The sequence below is a fragment of the Martes martes genome (assembly GCF_963455335.1).
Source record: "Martes martes genome assembly, chromosome: 1".
Classification (NCBI taxonomy): Eukaryota; Metazoa; Chordata; class Mammalia; order Carnivora; family Mustelidae; genus Martes; species Martes martes.
The window spans coordinates 211,913,428-211,932,102 of NC_137888.1; the positions used below are offsets into that span (position 1 = coordinate 211,913,428).

At 57.3% G+C, this 18,675-nt stretch overlaps 1 protein-coding gene across 1 annotated transcript in view; it reads right to left on the reverse strand.

The window, feature by feature from the left end:
• Positions 1-732: 732 nt before the first annotated feature.
• ELAVL1 (ELAV like RNA binding protein 1) overlaps positions 733-18,675 on the reverse strand; it is a 36,821-nt gene continuing 18,878 nt past the window's right edge. Inside the window, exons 3-6 of the mRNA XM_080815380.1 lie at positions 15,591-15,694; positions 9,969-10,122; positions 5,035-5,260; positions 733-2,307 (exon numbers count right to left, since the gene is read on the reverse strand). Coding sequence (XP_080671506.1) covers positions 1,983-2,307; positions 5,035-5,260; positions 9,969-10,122; positions 15,591-15,694 — 809 coding nt within the window. The 3' untranslated portion in view covers positions 733-1,982. The remainder of the gene's footprint in view (positions 2,308-5,034; positions 5,261-9,968; positions 10,123-15,590; positions 15,695-18,675) is intronic.

The window sequence follows — 18,675 nt, forward strand, 5'->3', positions numbered from 1 at the left end:
AGGATCTGGAAACTTCCGCTGGAGGCGGGTGGGGGGGGGTCCTCCATGGCACATGGCCAACTCATGAGAAGGCCTCCAGGTATGAACTTGGCCCCTTCTGTAGGAACACAGCACGACATCTCAAGTCGGGGAGGATAATGCAAGCAGTTGGCAGCCCCCTGGTGATGTCTGAGGGATACGGGGCTGGGACAGGCAGCCTCAAGTGGTCCGGGGGCTTCTCAGAACACTGACCTGCTCTGGAGAAGGCTGTGCCCACTTTTTTTTTTTTTTTCCACTTAAATAAATAAATAAATAAATAGGTAGGTAGGTAGATAGATAAATAGAGATAAATAATACCACAATTGCATGATATTGATCAACTAAAACTGCCTATTGTTATGTGTTTTAGTCTTATGTCAAGGCTAAAAACTGTGGGTACTAAGTTCTCCTGTTTTCGATTCTCTCTAAACACTAGATATTTGTCAAAGTCACATCACACTCCTGAGGAGTTGCCTAGAGGTCCGGCCCTGCTACTTCTCAGGCTCTCTCTCTCTCAGACTCTCCCTACTGGCTCCCCCGTTTTAAAAAACGGCGTCTGTGACCGCACACACCTACGTCACAGACCTGTAAATGCTTTGTCTTGAGGCAAGTCTTTGTTTCTTAAGATCTTTTACAAATCCTCCCTGAATGCTGGCCGTCTGGACCTTACCTAGCCAAAAAGAAAGAAAAGGTAAAATAAAAAACAAAACAAAATTCGAGCAAAACAAAATCAAATTTAATGGTCTTAAATGCAAAAGTAAAAACAAACAAAAAACACAAAAAAGCAAAAGAAAATTAACAGAACAGAACAACCCAAAATGTCAAGGCAGTTATGAAGAGAACTTGGGAGGGTTAATCTTTAAAACTACAAATCAAAGGTTTTTTTTTTTGTTTTTTGTTTTTTTTTTTTTTTTGTTAATAGATAACTGGCAAGAAGTAAGTACTTTTCTGCTGAGTGTTCATACGAAAGCAAAGTTTCAAAACAAAATCCGACTAAAATAGAAACAAGTCTAGCGCTCACGAGAAGGGATGCGAGAAATACAATGCTCAAATGTTTCTGTGTTCTTAAAGTATAGAGCGATCTTAGGCATTCGAGCTGTGTGAACTGCTCTTGGAAAGTGGAGAAATGACCGGGAACACCAGTGCCCGGTGTGCGGGGCACCGCGCATGCAATGTGTGCACAGAAATTCGGGGTGTCAGAGGAGCAGCCCGTCTTCAGGCGCGCCTGGAGTTAGGTCTGACTCTGGAATATACTGGAGTTTCCCTGAAACTCTTTGGTCCGTTCCCACTGGCGCCTGGGCTTACGAAACCCGTGCGTGTCCTTCTCTGGAGGGCCCGGCGCGGCCCGGCGCGTGGCCCCCCCCTCCCCGGTGGCGGCCCCCGGCGGATGGCCCGCTGCAGAGCCCCGGGGCTGAGTGAGCAGGAGGTGGCAATGGCACCTGCTGGGGAAAGCAATTTCCTGTCAACCAAAGCAGAAATCGCTTAAAATGTTGAAGCGGTTGAGAAAACGCACACTCAGCATCTGTCTAACGTCTTTAGTTGGAAAACTAAAACTAAAAGGTCATGTCTTTTTTTTTTCTTTTTTCTTTTTTTTTTTTTTTTATATCCAGTTTGTGGAGACACCGAATGAAACGAGTGTTAGACAGTCTTAGAAGTTAAAGCATGCTTCAGGGTCACCACCGTCCCGAGGGACTGGTTAGTCAATGCAGTCTACTTAGATTTCTGTTTAATATATATTTTAAAGGAAATAACTTAAGAAACTTAAATTGGTCTAACATTGTGGGATTTCAAACATTTGAACATGTCGGTTGCATCCCAGAGTATAAAAACCTTTTCACTTCTCATTTAGACTAAGACAAACACTTGTGAAAATTGGCGCAAAATGAGTTGTACACTAACAAAAAAGTTTCAACTTCTTCACTCTTAATTATCTATTCCGTACAAAAAAAAAAAGCATGAGCGAGTTATTTGTGGGACTTGTTGGTTTTGAAGGAAACCTGTAAGATTTTGTCCCCCAGGCGGTAGCCGTTCAGACTTGCTATGGCCATGGCGGCTTCTTCATAGTTTGTCATGGTCACAAAGCCAAAGCCTTTGCACTTGTTGGTGTTGAAGTCGCGAATCACTTTCACATTGGTGACTGCCCCAAAGGGGCCAAACATCTGCCAGAGGATCCCCTCGTCGGCGTCCTGCCCGAGGTTGTAGATGAAGATGCACCAGCCCGAAGACGCGTTGCCCGGGACATTGACACCAGAAAGCCCACTCATGTGATCTACACCCATAGGGGAGAACCTAGCAAACAGAGAGCACAGCATGCAGGTCAGGGTCACGCGGGCTGGTGTGCAACGCAGGGGTGGGGGCACGGCTCGGGCGAGGCGGGCACACCCCCATGGGTCACCAACGGGAAGTCGGTATCGGGGGGCGCTGCTCCCCGCTCCGCAGAGAGCTGGCCCCAAGGAGAGACGCTTGCCACCTGCAGAGGGTCAGAGCCTCAACCAGCTCCCCTTGGAGGGACGGCCTGTCAGTGACCAGCCGCTCCCTTCAGCCCTTCCATCACTGGGAGGGGGGGGTGGTCCTGTTTAGTCATTCCCGGCCTTCCCTCGTTTTAAAGGATGGAAGCTTCTCCACGTCCTCCTAGGTGCTGTCATACCTGCAGATCTCCCGAGAGGAAAACTCACTCTTCACACCCTATGCCTCTGTATTTATGTATGTGTTTGGCTGGTGGGAGCAGGGGACTTTTTTTCTTCCTCCCCCACCACCCAAATTCTGTACCCTGCCCTCATCTGGACTGTCCCTGTCCGCGGGGTACCAGGGGAGCACAGCCCTGTGAAGGGCCAATGCAGGGCACAGGGAATTCCTTCCCACAGCTCCAGGCCACCTTCCGCTGCGGGTTCACCGCATCCCAGGAGGGCCAGGAGCCCAAGTGATGGCCGTGAACTCCAAGTTCGCCGAGCTGTACCAACACCGTGGGACCCTCTCCAAAGCAATGCTTTCAACTGCATAAACGATGAGCCTTCTACAAGCGTGTGGCCACTGCGACAGGATTAAAGGAGATGATAAAATTGTTGCTGAAGCCACATGGCCTCTGAAGGTTTTGGAAAAATGGACTCTGGGTCGGTTTAAGAACACCCGAGTGTGACACAGCATCTGTGGGGTCATGCTGTGCAGGACGTTACGACCTGCTCTGAGACAAAATCGGGTTTTGAGCTGTGGCGCTGAGCCAGGGGGAGCAGGAGCGTTCAAGGGCCATTCAACAGATCTGTCTTTTGACAGACACGAGACCGGAGTGACGGGCTCCCCGGGAACGGCCTGCTTATCCGGAGATTCTTTCCGGGTTTGGAAGAATCAAGATACAGGACCGGCCGTGCCTCTGAATCTGCAAAAGTAGTTTTGAACAGCTCATCGCCGGGATGTCTGAGTTGGTTAAAATGACTCAGGCGGCTTGTTAATGGACTTGACTTTGCCTAAACAGTGATCCCAATGTCACCGAAGCAGGGGTAGGAAAAAGCACCCTTGCTATCTGTGGGATAGTAAGCCATGCTGGTTTTCAATGAAAACTGGAAAGACGTTTCGACTTTTAATGGACCCTCATCGCCCCCCAGCCCTGGTTTTGTGGGAAATCAAATTCGGGCCCAAGTTATGCCAGTTAACCGGAACCTCATGTACCTGTTGTACTGAAAGTAACCTGAGGCCTTATTTCATGGGTTCTCATTCCTACTAATCAGCATTAATTGGTTCCTCTCCAGCTCACTGGAGCTGGTTTCTTTCATCCTGACCACCGTGAAACCCACCTTCCCATTCTTTTCTCTGATGATACAAAGGAGAGCTGAACTTTCCTTTATTTGGGGGCTTGTCCTGCCGTGAGAACCGACCGCGAACTCTCCGCTCCGCTGGCCTCTCTTCCTCTTACTTGCTGAGTCTCTTCCGGTGGCATGGGTTCCCTCCTGCCTCCCCGGCCACCCTCGCTGCCCTCTGGCTCTTCTCGCCGTGAACCTCTCTGGTTGTAGGGACCCCCTTCCTGCCTGGCCAGCAGTTTCGGCTGCTCTGACCCCCTTCCTTTGCTGTTGCTCGTTCCTGCGACCACAGCCCCTCCTCCTCCCGCACCCTTCCCCGGCTGCCCAGGGAGCCGGAACCCGCCGCTTGTGGCTGTCCACGCATCCCACCTGATTGGACGGTGTTTGCTGACCTTCAAAAATGGATGGAGCTCGCTTCCGCCCCAAGACACTTCCCCTGCCTTTGCCCCTGAACTAGAAAAGCCAGCGATGGAAGGCCCGCTCTGGAACCCGAGCGGAGCCGAGAACTCCCCATTACTAGAGGTGCCAAAATTGGTGCCTCCCCAAATGGCCTCTGTGCTGACGAGCAGGGTTTTACCCAACCTCACGGATTAACACAAACATGGGAAACCTGCAAAGTCGCAGAAAAAAGGTCCCTACCCTGCCTGAGATAAACCCTCACACCGCTGCTTTAGGTTTCGACAAAAACAAAACCAAGGGGCCCGTCCGTCGGGACTGCCGCTCCTTAAGAAGCGAACACACCCGACTTGGACGCCCAAGCTGCTGCCTCTCACTGTCTCTGTCCTACTAGATCCTGGCGACTGGTCACTTTCAATCTGGAAAGATGAAGGGATGTCGGAAAGCCATTCGCCTCCAGGACGGGGCTTCTCACCAGCAAAGCCCTGGGGAGGTGGATGAGCGAGGGCTCCCCGCAGGCCAGGGAGCGGGGCAGCTCTCACCTCTGCACGCCTGGGGCTGCGTGTTCCCGCTTGTACACTCCCGGCCCCACTCTGTACCCGGGAGTGCTCTGCACTCCCCGCTCCCTGGGCTGGCTGGAGACAGAACCCTGGAGACTCGGTTGGAAACGATCCATCCCTCCGCGCAGACACCCTGCGGTGGGGGCAGGGGCGTGGGGACAGGCCAGGGCTCCGACCAGCCTCACGGCCCGGGCTCCGACCAGCCTCACGGGCCCCGCGGGCCACAGGGGGCAGAGCTGCACCCGTGAGAGCGCCGCCTCCAGACCTACCTGAATCTCTGCGCCTGGTGGTGAACGGGGCCTCCGAACCGTCTGGCAGGCGAGTGGTACAGCTGGGAGAGCAGCGCCACGTTTTTGTTCTGGTTGGGGTTGGCTGCAAACTTCACTGTAATGGGCTCGGAGGAACCTGGGGGTTTATGACCATTGAAACTGGTAATTGCCTCTTCTGCCTCCGACCGTTTGTCAAACCGGATAAACGCAACCCCTCTGGACAAACCTTTTCAACAAACCAACAGAGACGGAGTTAGGGGGGAAAAGGCAATGATTTTTCAAACTGAAAAAAAAAAAAAAATCAAGTCAGTCAGGCTGCTGTGCTTCAAACCGACGCTATCTTCATGAGGCAAACAAAAATTAAACCTATATAGGGAAATGAATGAGTGAACTTTTAAAAAACATAGACTGCTGAAAGATGGTTTTGGACTTCCCTCTGAGTTGCGGCAGCAGCTACGGTCCCTGCCGAACGGTCTCCTGCTGATGGCTCGCTCACTCAAACCTCTTTCTCAGAACAAGCCATGGCAGAAGGGACGCCGCCCGCCATCGCCCCGTCAGCGCCCGGTGCCCACGGGCAGCGCACGGCCAGGCCAAGGAGCGGGCAGGCGGGCAACGGGGTCGGGTCTGAGGGACTCTCCGGCCAGCAGGGCCCGGGAGCAGCCGCTGTGAACAAGGAGTGATGGTCGGTCCTGTGGTCCTGCTAGGCCTTTGCAGGCCGTCGCCTTCCCCGCTGGCCTGACAGAGTCCCTGGCGGCTCAGCCTTCTCCGTCATCCCCAGAGGACACGGAGTCCTAGCGCACAGCCCTTTCCGCCTGCCCTCGGCTCACTCACCTTTTGGATGTTCCATTCTAAGGTCCCACTCCACGCCCGTTCTGCTCCTGCGTGGCAAGGCCCAGGACCCCTGTCCCCGGCCTCCAGCTGCCTCGGGAAGGCACTGTCCCTTGCTACCTAGACTGAGCCTCCCGAAGTCGGGCCCGGGGTCCCTACTCTGTCTCTCGACAGAGGAAGAATGTGGGCCAGAACCGGGCTGCCTGAGCTCTGAGGCCCCATTATGAAGGCGACGGCTGGTGGGGCGCGGGCGTGCAACCCAGCAAACTGGGCACAAGGGGCTCAGCCATACTCCACCCTGATCCGACCACACTCGAGGCCGGGAGGAGTGAGAACCGTCCCCCGTAGAACTCGACGAACAGGGTGGGGCTGGGATGAGGGAAGGTGGAGCCGTGGAAGAGGACCGGCTCCTTCTCTGGGGAGAAAAAAAGGGGGTCAAGTGTGAAGGTCCAAGTGCAGTGGAGACAGGACAGCCAAGGGCCAGTCTGAGCATGACGTCACGGCGGGAGTCATGGATATATTCCGGGGTGGTGGTGGGGGGGGCGACTGTGGGAGACAGCCCCTATCCCAGACACTCTTGTCTCGACTGCCAGTCATAGCCTGTCTGAAGTCGCATTTCTTCTCCAGACAAATGCCTTCAGCACACAGTGAATGGCAATTATTAAAGCAGGACAGCCCAGGGCCTTGGGCCCCCAGCTAAGCGAGTGCACCAGGTGTCCCCCAGGCAGCTCCCACTTCCCGCACCTTTCCTTACCCCTTCCCACAGAGCCCCACCAACTGCCGCACGAAGGGCACAGGCTGTGGGTCTCCCCTGCTGGCCCAAAGGCCACAGAGGGGCACAGAGAGACTCAGACATGCCAGGTGGGATGCTGAAGTGACAAGTGCACTGTGAGGTACAGTCACCCACTCTGGGCTTAGAATCCCATGCCTCAGCCTGACTCAGATGCCCCATCTCAGCAGTCAGGCAGCAGCCAGGGACCCTCGGGCCACGGCTTCCTTGTTTACAGCTTAACACACCGCAGACGCTCGGTGGTGAGTCCGAAAGCACAAACCCCAGCTCGCCCAACTGGGAAACTCTCCCTCCTGGTGGCCCCCAGCACAGCACCCTGGGGGGCCACACAGCTGCTCCTAGTGGCCTCCCGGCTGCCTCCACCTTGACTCCGTGATTGTTGAAATATAAATTTAAAATTCACACAGCCAGGGGCACCTGGGTGGCTCAGTGGGTTAAAGCCTCTGCCTTCGGCTCAGGTCATGATCCCGGAGTCCTGGGATCGAGCCCCGCATCGGGCCCTCTGCTCAGCGGGGAGCCTACCTCCCCCTCTCTCTCTGCCTGTCGCTCTGTCTGCTTATGATCTCTATCTGCCAAATAAATAAATAAAATCTTTAAAAACAAACAAAAAAAATTCACACAGCCAGAAACACTGAATTAGTGAGAACAGACCCAGCAATTCACACGTGTACCAAGAAAATTCTAGACACTGAGCTCGTTTTCCAATTTCAGTTCAGAAGGAACACCTAAAACCACACACTCAACATGCACAGTTTGCATTTACTCTTGAACGGCACGAACGACAGCTCTGACAGGCGGGTGCCTGAACGGACGGTCCGCCTCGGGCAAACGTAACCGGCGGCCGTCACTGGCTTCAGGGAGCCGGCTCTGCTCTACGGAGAGTGACCCTGTCGTTAAGCTGAGAGTGAGTGTGTGTGCAGGTGTGGTCTCCCTGCTCGGTTTTGGTTTTGTAAAATGACTTTCAAATGGGAACCGCCCAGGTGAGATGAAGAGAACCCAAGAAAGAGAAAGTCAGCGATCTGATGAAACATTCACCTAACTAACCAACCTACTAAACGATGTGAGGAATGAACACCTTTCGAAGGGGGCCCTGTGGTTTTTTCCCTCTAATGTTTTTAGAATCAAGGGCAGAGATCACCAAATGGCATGATTTCCAGACGAGTAAACTCTAAAGTTCACAACTGAACCGGGTAAGAAGGCAAAAAAGATTTAAAAATGAAGTTGTGTCAACGACGGAGGTTAAGAAAGCTGCCCACTGCTGTCCACGATACAAGGACATCGCACGGAGGCGCACCGGACACGCACGCCGGCCAGCCACGTTGTTTTCTGCTCCCCGGGGATGCCTATGGGAGCGTGAAGCTCCCGTGGACGCCACACTGAACTCACGGCCAAGCCGGGAGCCCTCCAATCCTGGGGCACTGCCCCCACCGAGACAGCAGCCTTACAGAGGGACGGGAGACCAGAGGCCCCACAAATGGCTGTGGGCAACGGTCTGCAGAAGTGACCTCTCTCGGGGCGGCGGGCACCCCTGGGAAAGCTAGTGGCCGGGGCGGGGGTGCTTCTGGGGAGAGCCGGCTCTACTCCGGTCATGCTGGGCTGCACGGAGATGAGCAGAGGCACAGCAGGACGTGTGGCAAGAGGAGGAGGGCCACGGGAGCAGAATGTGTAGCACAGTCACGCCATCCAGGTCCCCAGGCAGCCCACACAGGTGGGGCTGCGGATAAACACGCGCACCGGCCAGGCGACTGGACTGTTCTCTCAACTGGCACTTGAAGGTTAGTAAGGGAGCTTCAGGGACCATAGAAAACCGTCCTGGTGCAATCAAGGGGGTTGATACTGAGTAGATGGGATCCCTACCCGACCCCGTCCCACCCCCACCCCAGGGCGAAGGTGCAGAACAGAGGCTGCGGGTGATCCCTGCCCCTCCAGCAGAGCCTGGCGTCAGAGCAGGTGTCTGGAGCAGGCACGGGGCTGCTTAGAGCTCCTGGGAATCGCCGGTGAGCTGCACCTGCGGGCCACACTCCAGAAGGCCCTCCTCCCCCTCCAGGCCCTGGGGACTCACGCCGGCCACTCCTCTCCAGGCCAGGCCTCGGCCCAGACAGCGGGGCCAGCATATGCAGAGCTGAGCTTCCACAGGGGAGTGGGGGAGGGAGGGCAGGCGGCAAGGCCACCCACCCCAAAGCACACAGCTCAGGGAGACGCAGGTAAGTGTGTGTGCACCTCCACGCCCGCCGGCCATGGGCCAGGAAGGCCCAGCCCACCTGATCTCTGGGATCCGCTCTGCAGCCTCCCGGGGGCGCTGCTGGTCTCTTGGAAGGGAGGTCACCTCCGAGTTAGAGGACTTCCTGTGACCAAACTACCCAGGGTTTGCTGTAACACCACAGCCAAGGGGGTGGTAAACACACTGTGTTGGAAGAACATGAAAACCAACCGCAGAGCATTGCCAAGGCTTTGTGGGGCTCCACGAGCAAAAATCTTCCTTGCCAGTGCGTCAGCAGGTTTCCACTCGTGGTGGGAACAGAACCGAGGAGTCCTAAAGCAGGTGTGGCCCAAGCTCGCTGCTCTCCACGCAGAGCCAGGCCCAGGGCTGGCAACTGACGTCCCGACCCCAGTCTCTAGGCCGCACGGTCGGGGCTGGCACCAGCCTCCCGCACAGGGCTGCTCCCGGGTGCGGGGGGGGGGGGGGTCCTCAGCTCAGCTGTGCCTCACTGCCTCCTGCGAAGCCTGGAGCCCGCCCGAGCTGGTAAGCTCCCGGGCTGAGATGACCTACGAGGGGCTGGTGAAGGGGACAGGATGGCCAGGGAGGGGAATTTACTGCCTTAAGCAATCTGAGCTTTGAATGTGCCACTCGAGGGGCGGGGGCATCCGGATCGTGAAGACTGGAGACTGGCTCCTCAGAAACAGCCACCCTGTGGCTTCGGGCCAGTGAGAGGCGGGGACTCTGTATCATTCGGGAAGACGGTCCCGCATGGCACGCCACGTGCCTGCGAGAGCAGCAGCAGCGAACAGCTGACCGGTGGCCTTTCCAACCCACTCACGAGCCAGGCTGGGACATCTGGATGCTTGAGGGAAGGTGCCAGGATCTCTTGGTGTTTTCACCATAATGTGCTGGCCTGACACGGGGGCGGCTCTACTACCGCTTTTACCTCCCCAGCCTCGTAAAACAAAAGCCAAGGTCTTCTCGTTTGGAGTCTGTCCTCCCTGGGGGAATAACTATTCTGCTGCTGAAACTCAGACAGCAAGCGACCTGTCCTCCTGGAAACTCTCGCCCCCGCTGCAGGAAAACCTCAGCCCGCATCCGGGCCGCCCACTGTACCTGTGGTCTGATCCACAAGGACTCGGGAGTTGATGATTCGCCCGAACCGAGAGAACATGTCCTCCACGTCCTTCTGGGTCATGGTCCGCGGGAGCCCACTGATGTACAGGTTGGCGTCTTTGATGACCTCTGAGCTCGGGCGAGCGTACGACACCTTGAAAACAAAACCACTTTCTGGGGTTAGGGCAGGCGTGTGGCCAAAGCATTGAGGGAGGGGGTTAACTTTTCAGGTGGGAAAGAGCCACCTGTCCGGAGAGAAACCATGCCGACACTTGTCGCCTGTGGCGGCGCATGCGAGCAGCTCACCTGGGCCGAGCGGCGAGCCGGACAAGCGCCTAGCCTGGACTTTATACCCCACAGCGAGGCAGACATAGCCCAAGTTCTCAAAGCCAAGGGACTAAGGGCCCGCAGCTGGCGGCAGACAGGGCGACTGCTCAATCCCAGCTGTCTCTCCTCCCACCGCGGCCTCCCCTCTCTGACAGTGAGCAGGAGGGGACGGACCCAGTGCTGCCTGTGAGGGGCCCGAAGGGCAGCGGCTCTGGAGCTGGGCGCTGCCCGGAGCCCACCTCCCTGAGGCAAACTTGCCAGTGGAGCCCAGAGGGGACCCAGGGCTGCTGGGGGAGCCCGCAGTCCAACCTTGAGTGTTCGATATTAAAGGACTCCACGCCTTTTGGGCCTCTGTTTCTGTAAAACTGAAAAAAGCCTGCAAGGAACTTCCGCAGCAGCGTCCATAAAACGGCACGTGTGCGCCCTGGAGCGGGGAGGCTTCCGGGGCTGGCTGGCTGGCCTTTGTGCTTTCCCAGGTCAGGGTCAGGGCCACGGCTGTGGCTGGCCAGGAGGAGACATGGGACTGAGGCCACGGGGGAAGGAGCAACTGCAAAAGACCCCCTCTGTCTGCAAAGGGGAGGCCTGAAGGGAAAGAACTCGATCGTACCCAATGGAGTCAGAACCGAGTTAGGAGGCTGGGAGACGAGGTGGCGGCAGGGAAGGGGGCTCCGGAAGGGTGGGGGACTCGGACCTGTGCCAAATCATGTGCTGAGGGTCACAAAGCTGAGCAGATGAGGAGCCTGAAACCATAACCCAGGAGCAGACACAACCTCTCAGGCGTCACCGGGCAGCACGAGGCCACGGACAACAGGTGTCCTCCCACCACAACGCTCAGGCCTGCCAGGAGGGGCTGAGTGTGGCTCCTCACGGCAAGCACACATGTACCCCTGCATTCCTGTGCTTGCTGGCTCCGAACGCACGCCATGCCCTAAGAGGGAACGACAGGCACAACGTTTGCCAGCAGAGCAGGAAGCAGTCCAGTGGGCGATGGAGAAGGAAAAAGAAACCGTGTGCGGTCAGCGCCCAGCTTCCCCCCGCAGAGCCGCCAAGGATCGCGGAGGCTGCTCATCAGACGAGAGTGGAAGAGAAGTGGCCCTGACTGGAAGGACGCCCCAGGACACCAGGTCCCATCAGGGGCAGGCGACCCCCAAGCAGCAGTGTTGCCCAAGCCGCACGTTCCCTGCCAGTTCCCCGGTGCTGGGTCCAGGCCTGATGCACCACGGTTAGGCCTACAGTGGAGGAACACTGTGGGCACTCAGTGATGCACCCAAGGCCTGGGGCAGACGTGGCACTGTCCCCTGAGACACAGGCCACCCTGGCGTGCAGGGACTTCCCCGGCATCCTTCTCCACTGAGGCGGTGGCTGGCCAGTCCGCTGGGGCTTGGTCACACTCAACGCTCTCACACATCTGGGCCTAGATGTGGCGGGTCTGCATCAACCAGCCCGCAGAACTCACCCCCGCTCGAACCCTGGCCAGCCAGCTGCCCCATTTCACCAACGGCCCCAGGCAGGGGCACCGTGTTTCGGGCAGGAAGGCTGAAGGGGGAAGGTAGCCCTGCCTGGGCTGGGCCCACAGGCAGTGCCTCCCAGAACCGTCCCGCCTGGTCCTCTGCAGATCTGTCTGGACGGGGCTGCAGCTGGGGTCCGCCCTCGGCTTTCAGTGAAGGACATGGTGGGAAAGAGCATCCCCACACCGAGAGCCTGGCACCGGCGAAGTGGCGCCGAGGCTGGCATGGACTGCGACCGTCGCTGATGAAGCGCCGGAGCGAAGATGCCGGTTACGGCCAAATGCGCTTCAACGCCTTCCAACAGCAGGATCTTCAAGGCCCATGACGACCACTGCAGCTTTCCTTCCCTTCAACCACTATCAAGTTCAGAGTCAGGGCAGCAGCCAAGGAGACTGCACCAGAGCACCTGGCAGCCGGTAGGCTCCACGACACCAGATCCACAACCTCCTTCCTAAGTTCTTGGCATCACGGGCTGCTTTGCTCCAAGCAGGTCTTTTCCTGTCACGTTGTCCAGAAACCTTCCTAGGGCTGAACTGTGTCCCCCACATATTTGTATGTCGCAGTCCCAATCCCCAGCGCTGCAGAATGTGACCTCACTGGGAAAGAGGACTGTCACGGAGGTCATTCATGATGAAGTCACACTGGAGAAAGGTGGGCTGCAAATCCAGTAACTGTGCCCTCAGAAAAAAGGCGGAGAGTGGCCAGAGACGCCCACAGGGAGAACGCCATGTGAAGGTGAAGGGAGACGTCCCGGTGAGGCTTCCGGGAGCCCAGGAACGCCAGACATGGCCAGTGACCAGTGACCCCCAAGCCAGGGGAGAGCCCGGGACAGATTCTCCCTCACGGCCTCGGAAGGAACCAACCTGGCCACACCTTGACGTCGGACCTACAGCCTCCGGGACCATGAGAACAAGTGTCAGTTGGGTCACGCCCCGAACCCCACAAACACCATCTGTGGTGCTTTGCAGCGGCAGCCCTGAGGACCTACTCCACTCCCCCGGGGCACCCGACTGGCCAGCGAGCCGCTCCACCCACGGGCAGTGCCCAGCCCCCTCCCCCCGGGGAACTTCCTCCCCGGCAGGTACCCCAATCTGACGAACTACGTATCTTATTTAACAGTGTATGATACCCGAAGAGGGTGGAACTTTCACGTTTGCTGTGGTATCGCCCGCACCCCGCACGGTCACACGTGGACCGCAAGCCGGCACGGAGCAGTCGCTGAGCGAGGGCACAAAAGCAGCTGCCGTTCCTGCTAGTGATGCCCACCTACGCCGCCGTCTCTGCGCTCTGCTCGCAGCTCGTCAGTCATACTGTTCCGGGTCCCGGTGTTTACCTCCCGCGCTGGGCGGGGGAAGCGGCCTGGCAGTGGTGTTAAGTGCCCTGAGCCACAGCCCCGATTTCAAACCCTGGCTTTGCCCCTCTCTACCTCTGTGACGTTGGGAGACCTGTCATTACTCGAAACATCAGCTTCTTCAAGCCTAAATTGGGGATCACCTCTACTAGGCTGTGGTGAGGATAACAGAGACAAGGTATGGAAGGGCCTGGCCCACACTCACGGCGGCTGCCCGCGCTGCTGGCACAGGGCACAGGGCCAGGGAGACTCCTCCCTCCCTACTTGGATCGAGGAATGACGTTTGAACCAAAGAGGATGGACTGAACGCTGCTGAGGTCCAGGGCACATCCAGGTGGGCCGCAGGGTGCGGGACCTCAGAGTCTTGGGGGCAGACGAGCCTTTGGAAAGATCCAGCTTTCATGGTGAGAGTGGGGCTTCAACCTTGGGGAAAACCTGTAGTTCCCACAACGTGCCGGCCCTTGAGTCTCCCCCAGTGCGGCCACCCTTGCCTTATGCCCCGCCACAAGTGGCACACTTTGGCCCCTGCAGACGCCTCCTCCTAGGTACCCCTTGTCCTCACCCTGGCCTTCCCTACCCCTAACTCCTCGTGTCCCAGATCTCAACTCTGACTTTCCTGAGGGAACCTCTCTGGCTCCCCAAGCTGGAAGAAGGCCATCCCAGGTACAGTCACGCAGCGGTGTCGGACTTAACATCTTTGTTAACAAGCAGGCCCTCTGAGGGCAGCTGCCGGCGATGGAACCCGGCACCAGGCAGAGGACGTGGCCCCTCGAATGTACTGGTTGTATAACGATGAGTTTTCTGCACCCGAGTAACTGTCTGCTCTCCTGGCATCTGCAAAGATTTTCTAAATGCAGGAGAGAATTCCTAACAGACTGGGAGCTTTGGGCTGAGAATAAACAACCTAGAGCTGGTGGAGAGGAACCAAAGTCACCTGGCGTGTGGAGAGACCGTGACACGTGGTTTCCTTCACCAGCCCCCACAGAGAAAGGCCCCTCTGGGCGTCGGAGCTAGCCATAGGGATACGTGGGCCTCGCTCCTGTCCTCAGGGAGCACGCGACAGGCCCTACGTGCAGGCAGGCCCAGGAAGTCGGCCGAGGAGTGTTTTGTGGGTTTGGGGATGATTAAACCACGGAGCAGCCCGTATCACGAACAGTTCAGCAGAAGCAACAGACCACCGCCCTCCAAACTGAATGTGTGCGGCCCACAGCCAGACTCCAAGACTTCCCTAGCAGGAGGGAACACGGGCTCTCAGGGCCACCCCGAGATTTGACTTGGGAGGCCCACGCAGCAACCCTGGGAACCTTTATTTATACAAGCACCCCCATGGTCCCTTTGCCCGGGGAAGTCTGGGAAGCCCAGCCATGGTACAGGTCCCAAGAGGGACCTTTCCGGGCACCCACATGATCAGTGATACGAGATGCTGGGCCAGCAGGTCCAAAGGCTCACACAGGGCAGTCTCATTCCGAGTGGCCTCCCGTCGAGGACTAACATAGGCAGACAAGGTTTCTGCCGGGCTGCTGCAGGAAGCCAGGCTGGGGGACTGGCCCGGGGCAGTGCGAGGACACGTGTTCTAAAGGAGGGCTCGGCAGGGAGTAAAGGTCAGGAACACACGAAGTTAGTCCCAGACTGGGTCTGGAGCTGCCGAGGATCACAGGAGCCTGCAAACAGACACTTGGGGAGGGGGAGGAGGCGGGGCTCCGGGCTCCGGGCTGAGACAAGGAGGGGGTGGTAAGTGAGAGCAGCCTGAGAACACGAAGCCGTCCTGTGAGGCCTGGAAGACTTGCCAACTCGTCCCAGAAAGCCCCCGCAGCCCCTGAACGGGGAGTGACTGTGGTGCTGTCCTGCCGGAAGCCCCCCTGGCTGCGCTGCACGGCTCCCTGCTTTGCTCAAGCCATCGGTCAACGTGACGCCACCCCACAGAACGTCCCCCACCCTGCACCTCTCCCACACGCGACTTTCAGATCTTTAGGATATCATTTGAACCTTTGTGTGCATGTGCTCTGACACCCGGCAGGGGCTCCGTAAACATCAGCGGAGCAGGTGACGGACCCGGCCGTGATGGGGCAGGAAGGGAGATGACGGCTGGGAGGGGGATGCCGCACAAACGCTCGTCCGGCATGAGGACAGCACCGCCTGGGCCCAGGGCGGGGGATGACCGCCCTCACTGAAGTCCCCTTCCTGGTGACAGTCCCTCTGCTCGTGGAGCTGAGGCAGCTGAGTGGCAGCAGCATGGGGTGGGGGCGGTCCCCACCCAGCACGCACTGGACAGGCACCACTCCAGATCCGAGCAGACGCCCCCAGAGCAGCAGGGCCCTATGCAGCGGTCCCCTCAACAGCGACGATGAAGTAATAAGGGGGAGATCCCTCATCCGGGGGAGGCAAGGGGAGGCCGCTCCCCCAGGCCGGGCCGAGGTGGCGACGGCAGCGCTTTACCTTAATGGTCTTTGACTGGAGCCGCAGGCCATTCAGCGTGTTGATCGCTCTCTCCGCGTCCTTGGCGGTCACGTAGTTCACAAAGCCGTAGCCGAGGCTGTGCCCTGTGTGGGAGAACATGTGCACAATGGTCAACAGCCGAGAGCCAGGGAGGGTGAACAGGGCGACGACCGACTGGGCTCGGGAGGAGGAGGTCGCCAAGAGCCACGGCCTCTGGGAAATGGGCTCAGAGACCGGTGGTCACGATCTATACTGGCTTTTTGTTACGCTTCTTGGCAAACGTGCAAGTTTTCTACAACGAACAAATGTTACTTTCATTTAAAAAGAAATACTATGTGGCGCGCTTGGGTGGCTCAGTCAGTTAAGTGTCCAACTCCTGATTTCCACTGTCATGATCTCAGGGTCATGACATCGAGCCCCACGTCAAGCCCCGCTTTGGGCTCTATGCTCAGCGCAGTCGGCTTGGGTTTCTCTCCCTTTCCCTCTCCTTCTGCGCACACGTGCTCTCTCAAATAAATAAATAAAATCTTGAAAATAAAAAAAGAAGAAACGCCGTTACTAATAGCTCCCCACGGAAGCTCTCACCAAGGCAATGACAACGATCAGTCTCACTGGCTGCTGGCTGAGACGTGGGGACTCCAAGGGAGGAGAGAGGGCAGTCACAACTGCTAAGACAGGCAGGCAGGGAGGGCCGAATGGTGACCAGCTGTCTGTGTCCAGGGGTTTCTCCACAACTCACCCCAGAGTGGGAAGGTTTGCTGGGCTCTGGTGCCACCCAGCGTCAGGTCCCACACTTTTCCAATCCTACAGCTCAGCTACAAGCAGATGCCAGGGAACTCGAGGAGAAGCTGGAGTTGAGAGCAGTCCCAGGCCAGCCGTGTGCCTGGTGTCACAGCCCCGGCTAAGGCTCCAGGGCTGCCCTTGGCGGTGGCCCATGGTGGTGGCAGCAGCAGCTGAAGTCTGGTGGCGGGGAGACGTGGTTTGGGGAGGGAGGTGAAGGTTACTAAGAAAGACATCTAGGGTCACAGAGAGGTGTCCCCTCTCCTTGGTGAAACATTCAAGTGGTGACAGTGACCACCAACGGCATGCCACGGGAAGGGCTCAGCCTAAGAGGGGAGGGGCTGTGGGTTCCCAGGAGGCCCAGAGAGAAGCAAGGGCTGACGGTGGGGTAGAAGGAGCCTTGTCCTTTCCCTACAGGAGGGGCAGGCAGAGGCCCAGAGAAGAGAACCAATGCGCCCACCCTTACCCATCCACGTGACATGCTAGGGGGCAGCCACTGAGTGCTGGGCACTGCTCTGGGCACAGAGATAGAGCAGCAAGCCTCGCTTTCCTCCTCCAGTCGGTGGAAGGCGACAACAAGCAGGTAAAAAACACCAGGCCTTTAGCCACATGACGCAGACTTCCTCGGGTGCCTGCTAAACTCAGGCCCTCTGGGAGGTAATGAGACGTGGAACCTAGCAGAGTCTAACCCAGTTTTGCCACTTTCCTAACACACACAAAAAAACCCCCAACAAAACCCTTTACTTTTTAGATTTAAAGTTACAAAGATAATACAGAGAGTTCCGAAAGAGCCTACACCCCATTTCCCCTGGTGGTAACATCTTCCGCCAGAATGGGACATTTGTTACAACTCAGGAACGAGGACTGATATGTGGCTAGCTAACCACACTTGATTCAGATGGCCTTTGTTTTCCCCTAACGGCGCTTTCTGTCCCAGGAGGCCATCGAGGATCCCACAGGACATGTAGTCGTCAGATCTCTGTAGGCTGCTCTTGGCCGGGACGGCTTCTTGGACGTCCCTTGTTTTTCATGACCCTGGGCATTTCAAGGAGGACTGGTCAGGAATGTTGTGAAGTTTCCCGCAGCTTGGGTCTGTCAGATGTTTCTCATGGTGAGGCTGGGCTGTTGCGTTTTGTGAGGAAGATGCCAGAGCGAAGTGCCCTCCTGACACCCTATGGGCGGGTGTGCGGTCCCCGTAACTTACCACTGCTAATGCTGGCCCGGATCCCCTGGCCGAAGCCGTGGGTTTGCCAGGTTTCTCCACTGTCAAGTCCCCCCTCGCCCCACACCGCAGGCCGCAGAAGGCAGGCGGTGCAGAGCCCACACCAGAGGAGTGCCTTGGGGAGAAGTGCTCTCCCTCCTTCAGGGCAGTGTAGCTACATAAACTGTCAGCAGTTCTGCACGGGCCACTTTCTTTTTTAAAGAAACAAAACCCAAACCTCATCCTCCACACTCAAACTACTTCTTTCTTTTTTCTTAAGATTTTATTTCTTATTAGAGAGAGAGAGAACAAGTAAATGAGAGCAAGCAGGGGGTCTGGAGGGGTACAAGGAGACTCTGCACTGAGCTTGAAGCCCAATGCGGGACTTGACCTCACGACGCTGCGATCATGACCTGAGCTGAAATCAAGAGCCGGACACTTAACAGACTGACCCCCACACACACCCCCCACAACCAAACTTCGAACGAAACTCCACAGGTCTGAGAGACTTCGCTCTGACCGTGGCAGTGAGGACCCCAGAGCCGCAGACCCATGAGGCTGGGGCCCATCTAGCAGGAGAGTCAGACTCCGAAGTTCAGAAAACATGGGAATGACTGCGGTCGGCTCCAGGCTGGAACTTTAGGGCCCCTTGCAAACAGTCCAGACTACAATGTCAAAGCTGAGAACGCAGAAGGCCTGTGGTATGGACTCCTGAACTGAACTACACGCTTGCTGGGATTTTTCCTCGCAAGCACCTGCGCTCCGATCCCCGCTCTACCCATCTGTCACGGTGCCCAGGCCATGAAGCCCATTGGCCCAGCCTCCAGAGGGGCTCCTCTGCCTCTCTGGCGCACACAACCCATGCTCGGGTCTTCCTGTATTTCTGCTCTTTCCACAAGGCCAATCCCAGTCCTGGACCACCTGTCTCCTTCACTGGTGGCGCAGGTGGCCTAAGCCCTGCTACGAAGCACTAGACACTGATGAGGACTCGTGCCCAGGCCGCGCTCCTGTGTCTCCGCCGCAGGTGGCTCCTGGCAGCATATAAGCATGGGTCCTACCTGGACCCACTGCCTGATTCCTTGCCTCCCTGGTGCTTGGTGGCCC